The sequence below is a fragment of the Halichoerus grypus genome, chromosome 12 (assembly GCF_964656455.1).
Source record: "Halichoerus grypus chromosome 12, mHalGry1.hap1.1, whole genome shotgun sequence".
Lineage (NCBI taxonomy): Eukaryota > Metazoa > Chordata > Mammalia > Carnivora > Phocidae > Halichoerus > Halichoerus grypus.
Window position 1 is genome coordinate 31,968,360 of NC_135723.1, and position 17,337 is coordinate 31,985,696.

The window sequence follows — 17,337 nt, forward strand, 5'->3', positions numbered from 1 at the left end:
ATTTTATTTATTTATTTGAGAGAGAAAGAATGAGACAGAGAGAGAGCATGAGAGGCGGAGAGTGTCAGAGGGAGAAGCAGACTCCCCGCTGAGCAGGGGGCCCGACGCGGGACTCGATCCTGGGACTCCAGGATCATGACCTGAGCCAAAGGCAGTCACTTAACCAACTGAGCCACCCAGGCGCCCCTGTTTTGTAAATATTTATAAATGAGGCTGAACATTTCTTGAAAATTTTTACAGATGCATTTTTTTTTTTAAAGATTTTATTTATTTGACACAGAGAGACACAGCGAGAGAGGGAACACAAGCAGGGGGAGTAGGAGAGGGAGAAGCAGGCTTCCCGCCGAGCAGGGAGCCCGCTGAGGGGCTCGATCCTAGGACCCTGGGATCTTGACCTGAGCTGAAGGCAGACGCTTAACGACTGAGCCACCCAGGCGCCCCCTACAGAAGCATATTTATTCTCAAAAGATTTTCATGTTCATATCCTATTATAGATTCATATTAATTTCTCAAATATTAAATATAATAGTTTTTCCATATATATCATAAATCATATTTCTATTTATTGCTTTCTTTTATTTAGCTTTACTATGTTTAATTAAAGAGGAGTTCAAGGAAAAATTAAATAAATGAACTGTACCACTGAACATTTCTTTTAATATTTTAGTAAGAAAATTGCTAAATCATGATGCGAACAGTGAATATCTCTGAGTTATAGAATTTCTAAAGACTTTTTCCCTGTTGACATGTATATTTAAAAAATACGTATTACTCCAATAATTATTTTATTTTTTCAGTTTTTTAATTTTTCATAATTTCATAATTTTAATTTTTTTAACTGGACTCTATGCCCAATGTGGGGCTTGAACACATGACCCCAAAATCAAGAGTCGCACGTTCCACTGGCTGAGTCAGCCAGGCACTCCTACTCCAATAATAATTTTAAAAATAAGATATTTTCAAAGGCATATTCTTAAAGGTTAGTATTTTACTAGGGTCTTTTTTAAAAATAAAAATGTTTACACTTGAACCAACCTACAGTTTGCTTTAATAAGTGGGGATAGGATTGTGTTCCCCCCAATAATATCAGATTTTTCCAAAATGTGTATTTTATGAAGTTAATTAAATAAATAATTCATGTACCCTAGAACTCTGTGTTCATTCCTGTAATCTCTGTTCTATCTCAATGCCTTTTAGTGTTGTTTGTTTTTCTTTGAAACTTGTAATCATCTTCTGTTTTCATAATTGTTGAATTGTAATATATTTTAGTACCAGGTAAACTCAGTGTCCTGAAGTTGGTACAACTGAGGAAATCTGAATATATACTGTGGGCTGGTATTGTATTAAAATTAAATTTACTGATTCTGATCATTATTTTGTGGTTATGTAAGAGAATATCCTTCTTAGAAAATATATTCTGCAGTATGTAAGGGTCAAGGGACATGATGTCCCTAACTTAGTCTCAAAGGTTCAGGAAAAAAATATGCCTTTGTGTGTGTGTATGTGTGTGTGTGTACATGTGTGCATGTGTGTTTATTATATATATGGAGAGAGAGAGAGAAGACAATAAAGTAAATGGGTCAAAATATAAACAATTAGTAAATCTGGGTGAAGACTATATGTGTTTCCTGCTTGCAACTTTTAAGTTTCAATCTATAAGAAAGTTTTTTAAAAAATTTTATTTATTTATTTTTAGGTAGACTACATGCCAAGCGTGGAGCCCAATGTGGAGCTCGATCTCACTACCCTGAGATCAACACCTGAGCTGAGATCAAGAGTCAGATGCTTAACCGACTGAGCCACCCAGGCACCTCATGAGAAAATTCTTAAAAGGAAAAAAATATAGCCTGGGCTATTAATGTCTCGCAAGTCCCCGGAAGTTTTTTAAGAGACTATCCCACTTTCCCCTTCAGATTTTCTAACATTTAAGAAAACTCAACTGTCTTTGATGAATTTAATTACTGTCCTGAGATTTCTTGTGACCTTGATTATCAGGTTCTCAAAAATTGCTATGTGGAATATTTTCGACCAAGCCCAATAATTTCTTGAAAATAACAGTCTCAGTGGTCTGGATGACTGTTTTCCAGTTGAGTTAGTGAGTTATGAAATGCTTAGTTAGAACAGAAGAGAGTGTTGTCTAGCCTCTTTGGCTTTTATCATCTTGAATATTTTTTAAACCCGTCCAAGTGTTTGAATACATTATCTAGATGCATTGCAATTCTATAGCCTTTTTACCAAAATTGGATTCCCATGCAAATTTGCTACTGAAAAAACAATTTCGAAGGGCTAATGGGTACCCAGCTGGCCACTTTGAGAACTTGGTTCTTCCCACTTACCCTACCCTCGTCAGGGTCATAGAGCCTCTGCATCAGCTGCACTGTCGTGCTCTTCCCACAGCCGCTGTTCCCAACCAGCGCCACCGTCTGCCCACTCTCGACCTTCAGGCTGAGGCCCTTCAAGATCTGTGAGGGAAAGGAGAGAGGAAGGACACACTTCACAGCAAAAGCCTAAAAGGGGACTAATTTGATTCAGTTTCAATTGTGAAAAAAGTATCACATAAGGGAATAAAACCACAAAAGGAAAAAGCATATAAATATCAAAACAGTAGCAACTTTAGGTTCTTTATGATGGTTAAACAATCAATCTGAGTTAGGAATTCTTATAAATATCACTTACAGTACCTTGATATTAGCTCGAGCTGGATAAGAAAAGTGAACATCCCTGAACTCCAAATTCCCTTGGATGCTGTCAGGTTTGTGTCCTCTCTCTGAAAAACTGTCAATTTTAGGATTCTAAATAAAACAAAATTCAATGACTATTCCATCATAGAACAAACAACTGCACTTTTAAGGAATATGATTTAGCAAATTCCAAAAAGAGGACTTGGAATGGCACAACTTTCTTCCCATGAGACAGAACCTACTTGTAGATTTGTGGGTGTGTGTGTGTGTGTGTAAGGAAATATTCCTTTGCAGAAAACAGATGTTTTCTGAAAAGTACATAGGAATATATTAATTTCGTTTCTTACAATATCTCCCTTTAAGTTTTTGGCATATCCCCATACATTTTCTAAATGGTCGGATATGCATGCTTCTACAAGTGTGATAACAAGACATATTAGAATTGATATAGCCAGGTATTTCAGCATTTAGTGAAAATTAGTATTCCTAAACAGCAAATGAAATGGATTTGGGTTGTGAAGACTGAACAATTGGCTAGGGCCAAGTTATTTAGGAGCAATGGAAACTGTAAATATATTCAGAGGCTGAGCAATTTTCTCCTGACTTAGGTCAATGAAACAGGAGGATCTGCTTGGATTACATGACCACATTTCAGGTACCTACTTTGCATTTTATCTGTGTAAATGCAGTGACATGCTTCAACATGTGAAAACTATATTCTTTATTTCACTGCATTCATTCAGTGTGGTTGACTCAAAGTCATATGAATCATGCAGTGATTTTTTTCTTCGAAGGGGGCAACGTGCAGCAAAATATACTGTCAATATGGGTCCCACAAATAATTTTTCCACGTACTCGTTCTGTCTATAGAAATCATAATATTCCTAGCCTCGCTACAACATGGAAGAGCAAAGGAGAAAAACTCAGAAGAGCAAACATCTTTGCTCTGCACTCTAATAATAACACAATGGTGCAGATGTACTTTTCCAAAATGAGATCAGGTTATTATATTATTTCAAGATGAACTTTTAGAAATATTAATAAGAAGCACTTTGTTTCACTCATTACTATGAAGAGGTCCCTTATTTTCACATTATTAATTTTCACATGATTTTTAACCTAAAGCCAGAGTTAAGTATGCAAGCCTCAAAGAATTTTTTGACATGGCAATAATAAATGACTCACACTATCAATGATGTTGAAGATCGCATAGGCTGCTCCTCTTGCATTCGCAAAAGCATCAATGCATGGAGCAGCTTGTCCAACACTGAAGGCTCCAACCAGGATTGAAAAAAAGACCTGAGCAAAAGAACATGAGGAACAGTTATAAACCCCCTTCTGCTGCCCATTATTATCTCAAATATGACTCTTTGAAACACGTACTACACTAAGGATTAAGTTTAGGTTTATCCCTTTAAATCTCTTTTTTTTTTTAGCAAAAGGGCAAAGTTTATAAGGTTAATATAGGATTTCATTGCACAATTGGCTTCTTCAATCTCAAAAATACTTCTTTGTCTAGCTTGCCGAACTATCTGTTCTTCTCCTGAACTTAAAAGGGTCAGAAAGTTTTTTCAGACCTATTTCCTTGACTCTGAAGCCAGGGGCCACTAGAACGAAACATTTCCCATCAGTATTGTTATTCAGATTGTTATGACTTTCTCTACCTATGCGTGGAATTACACAGAATGTTCAAGATGAAACACAGATTTGGGGCCCACAGAATTTCCTTAAAAAAATAGCTTTTTACATACATATTTTGATAAGATTTTTAATACAAAAAGTAACAGTTCACACATTATAAATCACTAAATCACACCTGTGTGCACTGATTAATAATTCCTTTACACAATTATTCTATACTATGGCAAACAGAAATTAACACATTTCCCTTTACTATAGAAAAGCCAAGAATATAAGCTTCAGGAATGCATATGATTAGTAAAACTTAACTGAGGAAAACATAAATGTAGAGAAATTACTCCTTTCTCTCTGGGCATGATGAAACTTCTACATATAGCTTGACTTTTCTCTGAAGACAGTTACAGTAACACTTCACATACCCAGAATTCAAATATCCCACAAATATCTATCCACTGTCTGCAATACAGATAAGAACCAGTAAGGAAGCAAAAAAAAGTCTCTACCAAAGTAGATGTTATAAAGTTCATGCACCAGGGCTCTTTCCCTTTACACAGAGGGTGTGGCTGGGCTCTGCATTGTGGGTCCCCACTCTCCAGCCCTGGGGGGGAGATGTCACTGTCCACGTGGTACAAATGTGGAGACTGGGCCAGAGAGAGGAGTCAGGATTTTCTCTCTCTTCTTTACAAAATTTTGCAAGTGAGGAAGTGAAGAAGGTGGAGAACTTCCAAGCTGACCACCAGAAAGGAGGCCAATAGGAGAAAAAATCAACCCCCCAGAAAAAGAAAAGGAAAAAAAAATCTACTCCACAATTATAAAAGCTCATCCAGCAAGCAGCCCTCAACACCTAATGGAATCTGAAGATACCATTCTGGAAAACATTTCGAAATGATTAATTTTCATAATGGTCTTCATGCGTCACCAAAGAGCCAAATTGGGGTCATCAGTATCCTCTCTTTAGAAACACAGAGAAGTGTAAGTTTTAAAAGATTGCTCTTTGAATGGTTACATGTTGTTTTGATCATCACTGACACATAAAGATGGTCACAAAATATTGCTGGTTTATAAAAAAGGTTATAGGGGTGCCTGGTAGCTCAGTCAGTTAAGCAGCAGACTTTTGATTTCAGCTCAGTTCACGATCTTGGGGTCCTGGGATCAAGCCCCATGGCAGGCTCTGCACTTAGCAGGGAGTCTGCTTGAGGATTCTCTCCCTCTCCCTTTCCTTCCCCTTGCCCCTCCCCTTGCTTGTGCGCTCTTTCTCTTTCTCTAATATAAATAAATAAATCTTTTTAAAAAGTGGTTATAAAAAGATACACATAATACAATCCCAGTTTTGGAAGAAAAAAACATATATATATCTATATGTATATATGTATATGTATGTATACATATATACATATATGTATATGTATGTGTATATATATACATATAGATATATATAATGATCTGGGAGATCTATACCAAAACTTATCATTAAGTATATATGGATTATTAGATTCTAAGTAATTTGTAATTTTAAAAATTCTGTATTCTAATCCTTTGTGTAACTAGTAGATATTATTTTCAGAATCATAAAATAAACCTATGTTCATTCTGAAAAACAGAATAATTTTCCATCTTATATTTTGAGTAGCTGATGTTTTATATTATGTAAACTTAGCATCCTCGCATACTATGACCTGTCTATAATAATGTTTATTTTTTTATATAACGAAAACTCAATGACAGAAAGAGGATGCCTCCAATCCATATTTGTTCATTCGTAAATTCATTCAATTTTTACTTCCTTTTATATGATGTATAGCTTCTCAAGTGGTCTAACTACATGCTACTTTTTTGCCCCCAGCTCATAATTGTGCCCTGTGTATTCTAGAAGGCGAGCTCTGCCCACAGGACAGAGCAAAGGTTCACCAAAAGAGAAAAGCCTATAATCAGGCTCATTCTTCAAAAATGAGGAGTAAGAAAGAAAACACAAGGTAGATGGATAAACAATATTTTTGGTTTCTTCATAAATATTAGGAAAACTACTTACGGTCATTGCATTTCCAATAGTATATTCTTTTGATATAATCAAAGTGGATCCATACCAGAAGGCCAGGGCATATGACGCATATATTAACAGGAAGGCGATGCCCATGGAAATGTTTGCTGAAATAGCTTTTTTAATTCCAATCTTTTTGGCATTTTCTAGATGTTTCTCATACCTACCAGAAAATGAGGGGAAAACGTTGTAACAAGAAAACAATCCATAATCAGAGCCGGGTTCGCCTCCCGTGTAGTTGGAGGTTTAAGGAACAATGCCAACACAGTAAGAAACCCTGCTGAAACCCAACTTCCTGGGAATTGAGCCAATTCAGGATCAGCCAGGACTAGAACCCATCTGAGCCTTCTCTTTACTGGCCTGGACTCGTCTCCCTTGGTCCCTTCCAGTCTAACCAGGGTTCCTGTAGCTGTTCCAGGATTGAACGTCTCCTGGGATATGGAAGAGCTTCGCCATCATCTTCCCGGCCAGCAACACGAGCCAAAGTTCGGGTGGGAGAAGAGAAACCAAGTCAAAGGAGAATGGCACTAAAACGTAAATACGCTGTGCGATGCTTACAATTGATTCTTTACACAGCTCAATTTCTCTTCTCTAGAGAAGAGAAAAACCTTCCTCTATTGCCCCTTTGGGTGAGGAACTGGAATTTTACACATTCTTGTACTTAAACTTGGGCCTTTGCTTTTTTTTGTTTTGTTTTGTTTTGTGTTTTTTGGTCAGGCTGATCTTCCACTGTCAAGCCAGGGCACAAGGTTCTAAAGTGGTCACTACATACAGGGTTCTTCCTCAATTTTTCTAGATTTTAGTTACATTATCTGTAAAATGGAGTTAATAATGCCTACCTTGCAAGGTAATTCTGATACTGAAAGATAATTACGGAGCGTGGTTACCACGGGGCTGGCACACACACCTGGCAAACCTGGTGATTTCTGTTCCTCTCATTATTCCTATTGCTGTTTTAGAATTTAATCTCCTCCTGAAGAGTGCTCATTCTATTACATTTTTGAGTAACAATTAAAATTCCTATTACCGGCTTCTAGGAGTCGATACAAAGGTACAAATGTCTATAATGGGTCTGTTAAATTACAATTTCTGTTTACATCAGTTTAAATTAAATCTACTTTTCCACACTAGGTACAGAAAGTGTGTATTTAATTTTGGCTTCCTAAAATTAGGAAAAAACACAAGACATATAAAATGAGACTGTGGGGGGTAGTATCATATAAAATAGTGTGTTTCTAACAAAAACAGGTATCTTTTTTTTTTTTTTTAGTTTAACCAAATGAGATGTTGAGGATTCATTAGTTTTTTTAAAAAATGCAGTTGCCACCAAAAAGTTTCTGTGTCTAATTACTTGAAGCAGCCTACTTTTCAGTGAGCTCTCCCCGCTTTCCTTCTGCAGAGATGCGTCCCTGGGGAGCCTCCAGCCCTGTGATTAGTCTTGTGTGGCTGGGCCCCAAGGCCCAGGGCGATTCAGGTCAGCCCCCATGTGACACCAGGCTCCGGGGACAGTGGAGGACATGCTGTAATGACCTGCGCCGAGGCGGCTTGCTTACTGCAGCTAACGGAGCGGTGCTGATTACACGCCCATCCAGAGGTCGCAGGGAGGGTTAGGGTGCTGTGTGTGGGCTACTGGATACAGGAAGCAGCAGTGAGAAACAGGAAGAGATCAGAGAACAAGGAACATGGCGCTTTTGAAGAGGGCCCACAGAATGGAAAAATAGGGAACGAAAATGGAGGGACTGGAGGGCAACTTGGCTTCTAAGGCGGGAGAATTTCCAGAGAATTTCTCTTGCAAAAAGTTGTGGGTACCAGAAGTCCCACGGAACGGCAAGACTTCATGCAGAATCATACTTTGTATTAGGGCATGTTATTTGGAGAAAACTTGTTGGGGACATTAAAGAAAAACAGACTAGCCTTTATCCGTGGGCTTTGTTCTGGCATTTTGGTTTTTACCTATCAGGTTCCTGTAGAGCAGGGCTATGTGGCCTGGGATCCGTGGTCAAGGAATTCGAATGTGGAAACAATTATATAATTATTTTCACTAACCTGTATCTGAAATGTAGCATTTCCTTGGATTATCAGCATAGGCAACAAACCACTCAGAATTAGCAGGAACTATGGCTTTGTTGCCAGTAGAGATCACGGATCATTTTTATATCACGGATCATTTTTATATCATGTTACACTTGAAACAAATACCCTGAAGTATCTTTTACCTGCACTTCTACCTCAGAGTTATAATAGTTACTGGACCCATAGTTTGCTCTTATTATTTAATACGCTAACAACAAAGGCAGGTATTTACTGTACCACAGTTTAAAAGTATTTTGAAAACTGTACTGCACTATAATTGGTTTCCTTCGTAATCCTCTGTATTTTGTCTTAGGCATTTAAAATTACTATTCTAAGGAGGGAGTCCGTAGGCTTCATCAGACTGCCGAAGGAGTCCGTGGAACTTAAAAAGGGTAAGAACCCTGCTTTAGGGGTTGACATTCAACTCCAGACATCAGCAAAGTGTCCCTATATTTTGTGGGGGAGGGGTTAATATTAAGAAAATGAAAGTAGTAAACACAACACACACCACAAAAGAGTGAGCAACAAAATGCAAAAGAGGGTTCTTTGAACTAGTGGACAAAGAACATTCCTGACCTCTCCAGCTCTTTGTTCTGGCCTCCAAACGCTATCACCGTCCTGATGGCCCCCAGAGCCTCTTCGGCCGCGGCGCCCGCTTTGGCATATGCAGCTAGTTCTTTGTCACTAAATGCTGAGAGTATCTGGACAGAGGAGACACATTCGTGACTTTCGTATGGGGAGAAAATTTAAAAGGCAGTCTGGTCAACTCTTTAACTTGCTTTTTCTTCCCAAACCCTATCCCTTCCCAGACACTGACATCATGAAGTAAACAACAGCCCGTGTACCAGATCCAGTGGCTCCTTTCACCTTCTACAAATGCTAGATCTGATCTACCCTGGTGGTATGCTCCCAAGAGTAGTCAGGAACAGAAAATCCACATATAATTCTCTACATAGCATCTTGAGGATTAATGTCAAGTTCCACACCTACCATGTTTTCTTCTCTGCTAATTGCAAAATAAACTAAACTAAAACCTTACTCCTTTGGAAAGTCACTATTCTTTCCTTTATTGTATCACGATTTTAATTACTATGAAAACAATACTTCCAGATCTGCTCATGGGCATTCTGCTTAATAATAAGACAGCTAAACAAGATGTTGCAGGAGACAGGTAAAGGAATAATCGAAATAAAAGAGATACGAGTAATTCACTAAGCAAATCATCAACCTCCAGAAGAGCAAAATTGTCAGTAAAATTTCTCAACTCTGCAGTGTTGTCTGAAGTAGAACAGGTTATATACTTATTTATTTATTTATTCATTTATTTATTTATTTATTTATTTTAGGGCAAGGCCAAATTGGCAGAGTGCCACTTAACTGTCACAGGTAACAATTAAAAATGAATAAAACAAATCCAAACTTTATTTTTTCTTATATTCATGCAATGGTTTGGAAGAATGTTATGTTTTAAAACTGTTTCCTTAAATAGGGACATAACCATTTAAGTGGTTTAAACTACTATGCCAGAAGATTTACCCAAACAAATAATAGCAGTGCAAAAAATCTGTAAGTGAGGTAAAAACTGACATTTTAAATCATATTAAAAATGGATTTCTTTATTACGGCATTAACAACATGCTTTTAAATGTGGTTTCAACTGACATGTCACACAGATCTGGACAGCGACAAGAACCAGAACCCTGCATGTTAAAAATAACTCTTGCACGTGTGGGCTAACCCACAGGAAAATGCCCCCGATTCACACACCTTTGCCCAGACAGCTGCGGAGAGTCCCAGGATAGGGCTGATGGCCATTATCACAAGGGTGAGCTTCCATCCTCTAACAAACCCTACTATGAATCCTGCAAAAAACGTGGCTACTGCTTGAAAGAACATTCCAACCTTGTCACCAATTCCTTCACTGATTTTGGAGATGTCACTAAAAAAGATCACACCTAAGTGGTTACGGGCAGGAGGTCTTCAATCAGAGAGCCGAAGCAGACATTGGACAAACACATAGACAGGTAAATCTCGTTCACACTACTGCAAGCCTCGTTCACAGTTAGCCTCTTGAATGGGATTTTTCCCCACCTAAATACTGTACAAAGGAAGAAATTCAGGTTCAGTTCATGCCTCTAAGAAGTTCGTATCATTAAAGTTGATGCTATTAAATTAGTTAATCCTATTCGAGAAGCATTAGCATTCTGAACATATGAGTCCAATTGTTTAAAAGCAGGAGTTAGGAAGGGCATTGCAACAGTAATAGGGAAGGGCTACTTGCTTCTACCCTCGGCCCTACTCTCAACCCACTTTCTTCTCAAAATAGCAACCAGTGTGATCCTTTGAAAATGGAAGTCTGAACGTGTTACTCCTCAGCAAAACTCCCAATGGCTGCCCATTTCACTATGAGTCAAAGCTGAAGTCCTTAGTGAGGCCAACCAGGTCCTAAATGCCTTGACCTGCCCTGATTTTTTAACTTCATTTGCTCGGGACTCTTTTGCTGGGAACTCCAGTAAGACAAAGTTTGTCATCTATCTCCCCCTGCTGGAAAGTAAGCAACAAGAGGACAGAGATCTTTGTCTTGTTCACTGGTGTATCATAAATATCTAGAAGAGTGCGTGGCATATAATAGGCCCTCAAATATGTGTCGAATAAGTGAAGAGCCAACAATTACGAAGACAAGTCTTGCTGTGACTTCACGCACACATATACTCATTCCTTCAACCATCTTAATTGAATGGATAACATCTGTCAGGCCCTGTAGCAAGCTCCACGGAAAGATAAGTAAATGTAAGATGTGAGCTCAGTCTTCAAATTAACCTATTAAATCACTGAGAAGAACAAACTAACAGATAAGGAAAATGCATGGGAGCACAGAACATAAATGCTAGAAATGGCTGTTGGATGATCCAGTCCCCATTCATCTCAAACGTTTCATCTAGTAATTTTTTTAATTTAAAGTCTAACCATGACACATTTTCACATAGTTAGTGGTTCATTTTGTTATGAAAGTGTGACATAAACAATACACTTACTCGGTTAACCGTGTATTGAGTTCCGTGGTGTCGCTGACATCAAACCAGCCTATTTCTTGTCGTAGAATAGCGTGAAAAAACTCTTGCCTGATTTTCCTGATTTGTCGGCCGGCTGCCAAAGTCCAAAATGAAACTTGTATATAGGCAGCAACAAGAACTCCAGCACCTAACCCTGAGTAATAGTATGCATACCTGGAAAATAATTATAAAGTTTCTTTTAAATACTCTTCTTTATTCATCTCTTTCAGGAAAAATCTTCAAAATTGGGAGTTAAGTTTACTGAAATCATATAGATTGTGTAGGACATTGTAACAAAGACACATTAACATTTTTTCTCTTCTCTTTCTTAAACTAGAAGAGGATGATGGCAAATCTATTCACTTGAATTACCAGAAAACAGATACATTTTGTGGTTAAGTGCAAAAAATAATGGTGTTAATGAATCATCTTAAAACTGATACTGACAATTTGTAGATATGGTGTGATTCTTCTTTCATAATTAAGATTCTAGACTTGCATATCTTATTGTATTGAAAAAGTTCACTACTATTCACATATGGAATAAACAGATCAAGCATGTGAAATGGTACTTAGTGTAAGTTTTCTCATATTGTTCACAGCAAGACCCCCCAACCCCCGCCAAAAAACACAAAAACAAAAACCCTCTTGCTCTTTGGCAGAATTCAAAAATATTTTTTAATAGTATGCTAAAAACATCATAAATTCAAACTAACTTTGAGTGAAGTCTTAACTAAATTAGAGGAAAGTTAGTATCTTTAAAAAGAACAAATCTGGGGTGCCTGGGTGGCTCAGTCAGTTAAGTGTCTGCCTTCGGCTCAGGTCATGATCCCAGGGTCCTGGGATCGAGCCCCGCATCGGGCTCCCTGTTCAGCAGGGAGTCTGCTTCTCCCTCTCCCTCTGCTCTCCGCCCTGCTCGTGCTCAAATAAATAGAATTAAAAAAAAAAAAAGAACATATTCAGTTTTGATACTTTCAAAGATACTTTTTATATAATTTTACAAACTGTTTCCAGATAGAAGCCTTTCAGGCCTGCAGTAACATACAGATGGAGCTCATTTAAATCAGCAACATTAATTGATAAGTAAACATACAAACATTATGTCACAGACTTTTGAGATTTCTATTAAGGCTGAAGGAAGGGAAAACGCCATAAAAGACATTATTGGATCAACCGACAAACTTGGAATACAGATGGTGGGTTAGATCAAAGTACTCTATCAATATTAAATTTACTGGAGTTGATAATCGTGCTATGGTTACGAAGAGAGTATCCTATGCTTAGGAACCACACTGAAGTATTTATGAGTAAGGAGCCATGATGATGTATGCAGGTTACCTCAGATGGTGGAGGTCGGGGGGTGGGTATAAATGATAATAATAATTCAGGGGTGCCTGGGTGGCTCGGTCAGTTAAGTTGTTGACTCTTGATTTCAGCTCAGGTCATGAGCTCAGGGTCCTGGAATGGGGCCCACGTCAGGCTCCACTCTCACCAGGGAGTCTGCTTGAGATTCTCTCTCTCCCTCTGCCCCTACCCAGCTCATGTTCTCTCTCTCTCTCTCTCTCTCTCTCTGTCTCCCTCTAAAATAAATAAATAAATCTTTAAAAAAATGATAACAATAGGTCAAAGAATATAATAAAAAGTAAAGAGTATACAGAGACTCTTTGTATATTCTTAAAATTCTCCGAAAGTTTGCAATTATCCTCAAATAAAACACTTTTAAAAGTATATCATAAATATTTATATATAAATGTACATATTTATATATATAATACCTACATATATATATATGTATGCATTAGCCAATTACCTAGTCATTTCTTCTTCCAGAATTCTGCCTGGATTTAGCATTGACAATGAAAAATTCACTAAATAAAAACAAAACAAAACAAAAATAAGACATTTTTGAAAGGTTGAACTATTAAAAGATGTTACTAGGTTTTAAAAATCTTTTTTTTCTTTTCAAACTCAGTGAATTCTTTTCACTTTGCTCAAATAAAGAGTCCAAGGATTTAGGTGCAGGACATCTAGGGCCCAGATGGGGAAAGACAGCCCTCCTAGGTTCGCCCCTGATCCTGGCGGTCTCAGGCCTTTAGCAAAAAGGGCTTCCTAAGGCAGCAGAGAGGAGCTGATGGAGGGCATGCAGGGCATATAGAAGGCAGAGGAGGAAAAGGAAATGGTCTCAAGAGAAAATACAAGATTTAAGGGGCATATTTTCTTAGTGGCTAAAAGCACTTTACAGGTAATTGTTTCTGTTAGTTTTATTTTAATACATGCGTGTTTTCTCTTACATGCTTCCTTTTGACATAAGAAATACAAAGGCTGAATTACATGCATTGTAAAGGAGGGAAAATTAGAGACAAGGAAGATTAAGTGAGTCGTCTAAAGATGAGACAGTGGATCACTGGGAACTGGTCATCATCCTGTATTCCACATCCTGTTTGCTGGCAAAACTGTTTTCTGGTATTTTTAAAGTGCTATTAATTGGAAGGAAATACATTGTCTATTAATTTGAACTAATTTGATAAAAATGCCTATGTGCCATTCCTGTTTTAGTAATAGCCAGCATGTATTGAGCCTTTATTATCTGCCAGGCTCTGTTCTGAACACTCTACATGTATTAATTCATTTAATTTTCACCACAACCCTATGAGGTAGGACTGTTTTGTGAATCCCCATCTCACAGATGAGGAAATTGAGGCACAGAGTGATAAAGTAACTTATCCAAAGTCACACAGTTAGCAAGCAGGCTGAGAGTCCTCACTATACACATAGCTCCTAACTTTATACTACACTGATTGTTTCATGTGGTAATGACTTATTTTCACTTTTTAAAAAACACAAAGTGAGGGGCACCTGGGTGGCTTAGTCGGTTAAGCGTCTGCCTTCAGCTCAGGTCATGATCCTGGGGTCCTGGGAACGAGCCCCGCGTTGGGCAACCCACTCAGTGGGGAGTCTGCTTCTCCCTCTCCCTTTGCTCCTCCCCCCTGACTCGTGCACTTGAGCTCTCTCTCTCTCTCAAATAAATAAATGAAATCCTTTAAAAAATTTTTAAAAAAGACAAAATGAAAAGGTATAAAGGAAACAGACTATGTCAAAATAATAGGACAAAATATCGCCACAGCATTGTTGAGAAAACATACCAGAGTAGGTATTTCCCATTTACCATGATGCAAGGACAGAAACTAGCCTTTGTTTACTTATCATGTATAAATAACCCAGTAGTCATGTTTTCTGGTATCTTCCTCATCTTCTTCCAAAAGGGGCTAAGGTCAAAATGTATTTAAACTCAAACTACTGTCAGGATCAATTACCAGGCATGCTTCCCTGACTATGGCATAATTTCTCCCTCAAAACTGTAACTTCTACTGATGTTCAGAGTAAAGTGTTTCCTCTTGTTAATCTAGCTCTCCATCATCTATCAGATCCGGGAGGAATTAGACCCTATTTTACTTCTGTTCTTATCAATTCAGTTGTGTGTACTCAGTTCCTCTATGAGTTCTTAAATATGGCAACTTGGAGATGCTCAGTTGGAACTGTATTTGGAATCACAGGCAGACAAGCTACTTAAAACTTGGTAATGGTGGAAATCATTGTTCAAACCTTGGGAAAACCCTACATATATGTGTACAGGGTTAGTTTTTCCCCAGAACTTAAAAATCATGTAGAATCTTAAATGAATTTTACTCTCCTCCAAATGCCTACCTCAAATGTTTACATTCTCTCAGTGAGGATATTATAACTCAGACTGATTCTCCCTCCTAGGAAATAAAAAACTATGGGCATTCATAATTTGAAATGCTCCTTTTTCAGAGTCCAAGCCAAGAATGGCAATCTAGGCCTGGGTTAATAACCCTAGGAGCTCCTAGGAGAGTTTCTGCTGCCCAAGGACTAAGGTAAGGCAGATGTGTGTTGATGTGTTCCCAGAAAAGTCATGGGATTCTAGATCTGGAATTCTGGACCAGGAAATCTTATGGGACTCTAGATCTGAAATTCTAGATCAGAAAAAATCTCATGGGATTCTAGATCTGGAATTCTAGACCAGGAAATCTCATGGGACTCTAGACCTGGGATTCTAGGTGGAATCTAGAAATCTCTGGAAATCTCACAGGATTCTAGATCTAGACATCTCATGGGGCTCTAGATCTGGAATTCTAGATCTGGGAATCGAATGGGACTCTAGATTTGAAAGGGCCTCGGCCTGGTCTTCTCAGATGCTACCTGTTATACCTCAGTTTCATAAACAATCTCCAAGTCAACTGGTTCAGGGGTTCTCAATGTTATGTGCCTGTTAGACTGACATGGAAGAGCTTGAAAAATATACAGTTGCCCAGGCTCCATGCAAGAACAGTTCAATCAGAACCTCGGGCTGAGTCTAGAGCATCACATTTCTAAAAAAGTATCCTCATTTGATTCTAATGTGCTGGGATGGAGAACTCCCACTCTGTTCTGCCTGAATGCCTCCCAGAACAAGGAAATGGAGAATTCTTGAAGCTGCCCATTTATTTTAGAGAGCTCCCATAAAGTCCATTCATTTTATGGATGAAGAAACAGAATTTTAGAGTGGTCATTTCATTTCCAAGTTTTCACAGCGAGTTTTCCCCAATATTTATTGATCATTTACTATCTTCCAGTGCTTTACATAAATCATCTCATTTAATTCTATCAGTAAGTCTATGATCACCTTTCAAAGATGAGCACAGTAAGAATGACAAGGTTAAGTAACTTGCCCAAGGTCAAACAGCTGGTAAGTGAAGGGTCTAAATAACTGCACATCTTAAGGATTACCTAGCGAGACATTACACAGAGAGTCCTGTCCTGTTTAAGTCTCAAATCAGTGTCTGCCTTCCTCAATTCTGCCTAGAACTTCTCTTATCCTACGGAAATATTCAGCACAAAACAAAGTGTTGGTGCACGTACACAGGCGGCACGTACAGTGAGTTAAGGTAACCAGGGTCTCCAATGTGCCTTTTCCTCTCAACCACGCAGCAATGCAAAGGCATGCAGGGTGTGCTGATTTCTCTACGGAATCTTCTAGATCATTACAGTCACATAGACCTGACATAAAATATATCAAGTTCCTAAAGCTCTGCATAAAAAATGTCTCCTCTGACTCTGTCCTTGAGGTTTTGGATGCAGAATGTGCATAGTTTCTGCACAGCTGAGTCATTGTGAGGGAACAAACCTTGTCACTGAGGAGCTTTATTCTGTTGACACGATGCGCTCTCTTCACAATCATTCACTGCCAAACCCTCCTGTAATTTAAACCTTGTTTTCTTTTAACATTCCCTGCCTATTTGACTCCCATTAAGTCCAACTGTCCAAGAATCCAACAATTCTAAAGAATAGACTTTTTAAAAAAAGATTTTATTTATTTATTTGAGAGAGATAGAGAGAGAGCACAGCAGAGGGAGAGGGAGAAGCAGGCTCCCCGCGGAGCAGGGAGCCCGATGCGGGACTCGATCCCAGGGCCCTGCGATCATGACCTGAGCCGAAGGCAGATGCTTAACTGACTGAGCTACTCAGGTGTCCCAAAAGTGCCTTTTTAAAAAGATTTGTATTTATTTATTTGAGAGAGAGAGAGAACAAGATGGGAGAGGGAGAGGGACAAGCAGATTCCGTGCTGAGTGCGGAGACTGATGCAGGGCTGCTGGTTTGATGGTCACAGAGTTTCAGTTTTACGAGATGAAAAAACTCTGGAGATTGATTGTACAACAGTGTGAATATACTTAACACTACCGAACTGTATACTTAAAAATGGTTAAGATGGTAAATTTTGTTACGTATTTTATCTTGACTAAGTTTTTTTTTTTTAAATGAAGTTAAAATAATGCCTCACACTTAGCACAGA

The 17,337-nt window shown here is 38.4% G+C and overlaps 1 protein-coding gene across 5 annotated transcripts in view; it reads right to left on the reverse strand.

Moving 5' to 3' along the window:
* ABCB4 (ATP binding cassette subfamily B member 4) overlaps nucleotides 1-17,337 on the reverse strand; it is a 71,222-nt gene that overhangs the window by 44,788 nt on the left and 9,097 nt on the right. For 2 of the 5 annotated variants that reach the window (XM_036080924.2, XM_036080859.2), the window contains exons 5-12: nucleotides 13,297-13,354; nucleotides 11,469-11,660; nucleotides 10,201-10,372; nucleotides 9,010-9,134; nucleotides 6,352-6,523; nucleotides 3,867-3,980; nucleotides 2,682-2,792; nucleotides 2,337-2,462 (exon numbers count right to left, since the gene is read on the reverse strand). In XM_036080924.2, coding sequence (XP_035936817.1) covers nucleotides 2,337-2,462; nucleotides 2,682-2,792; nucleotides 3,867-3,980; nucleotides 6,352-6,523; nucleotides 9,010-9,134; nucleotides 10,201-10,372; nucleotides 11,469-11,660; nucleotides 13,297-13,354 — 1,070 coding nt within the window. Of the gene's footprint in view, nucleotides 1-2,336; nucleotides 2,463-2,681; nucleotides 2,793-3,866; nucleotides 3,981-6,351; nucleotides 6,524-9,009; nucleotides 9,135-10,200; nucleotides 10,373-11,468; nucleotides 11,661-13,296; nucleotides 13,355-17,337 lie in introns of those variants that run through there. The other 3 variants (XM_036081186.2, XM_036081123.2, XM_078059208.1) reach the window with 3 other exon arrangements.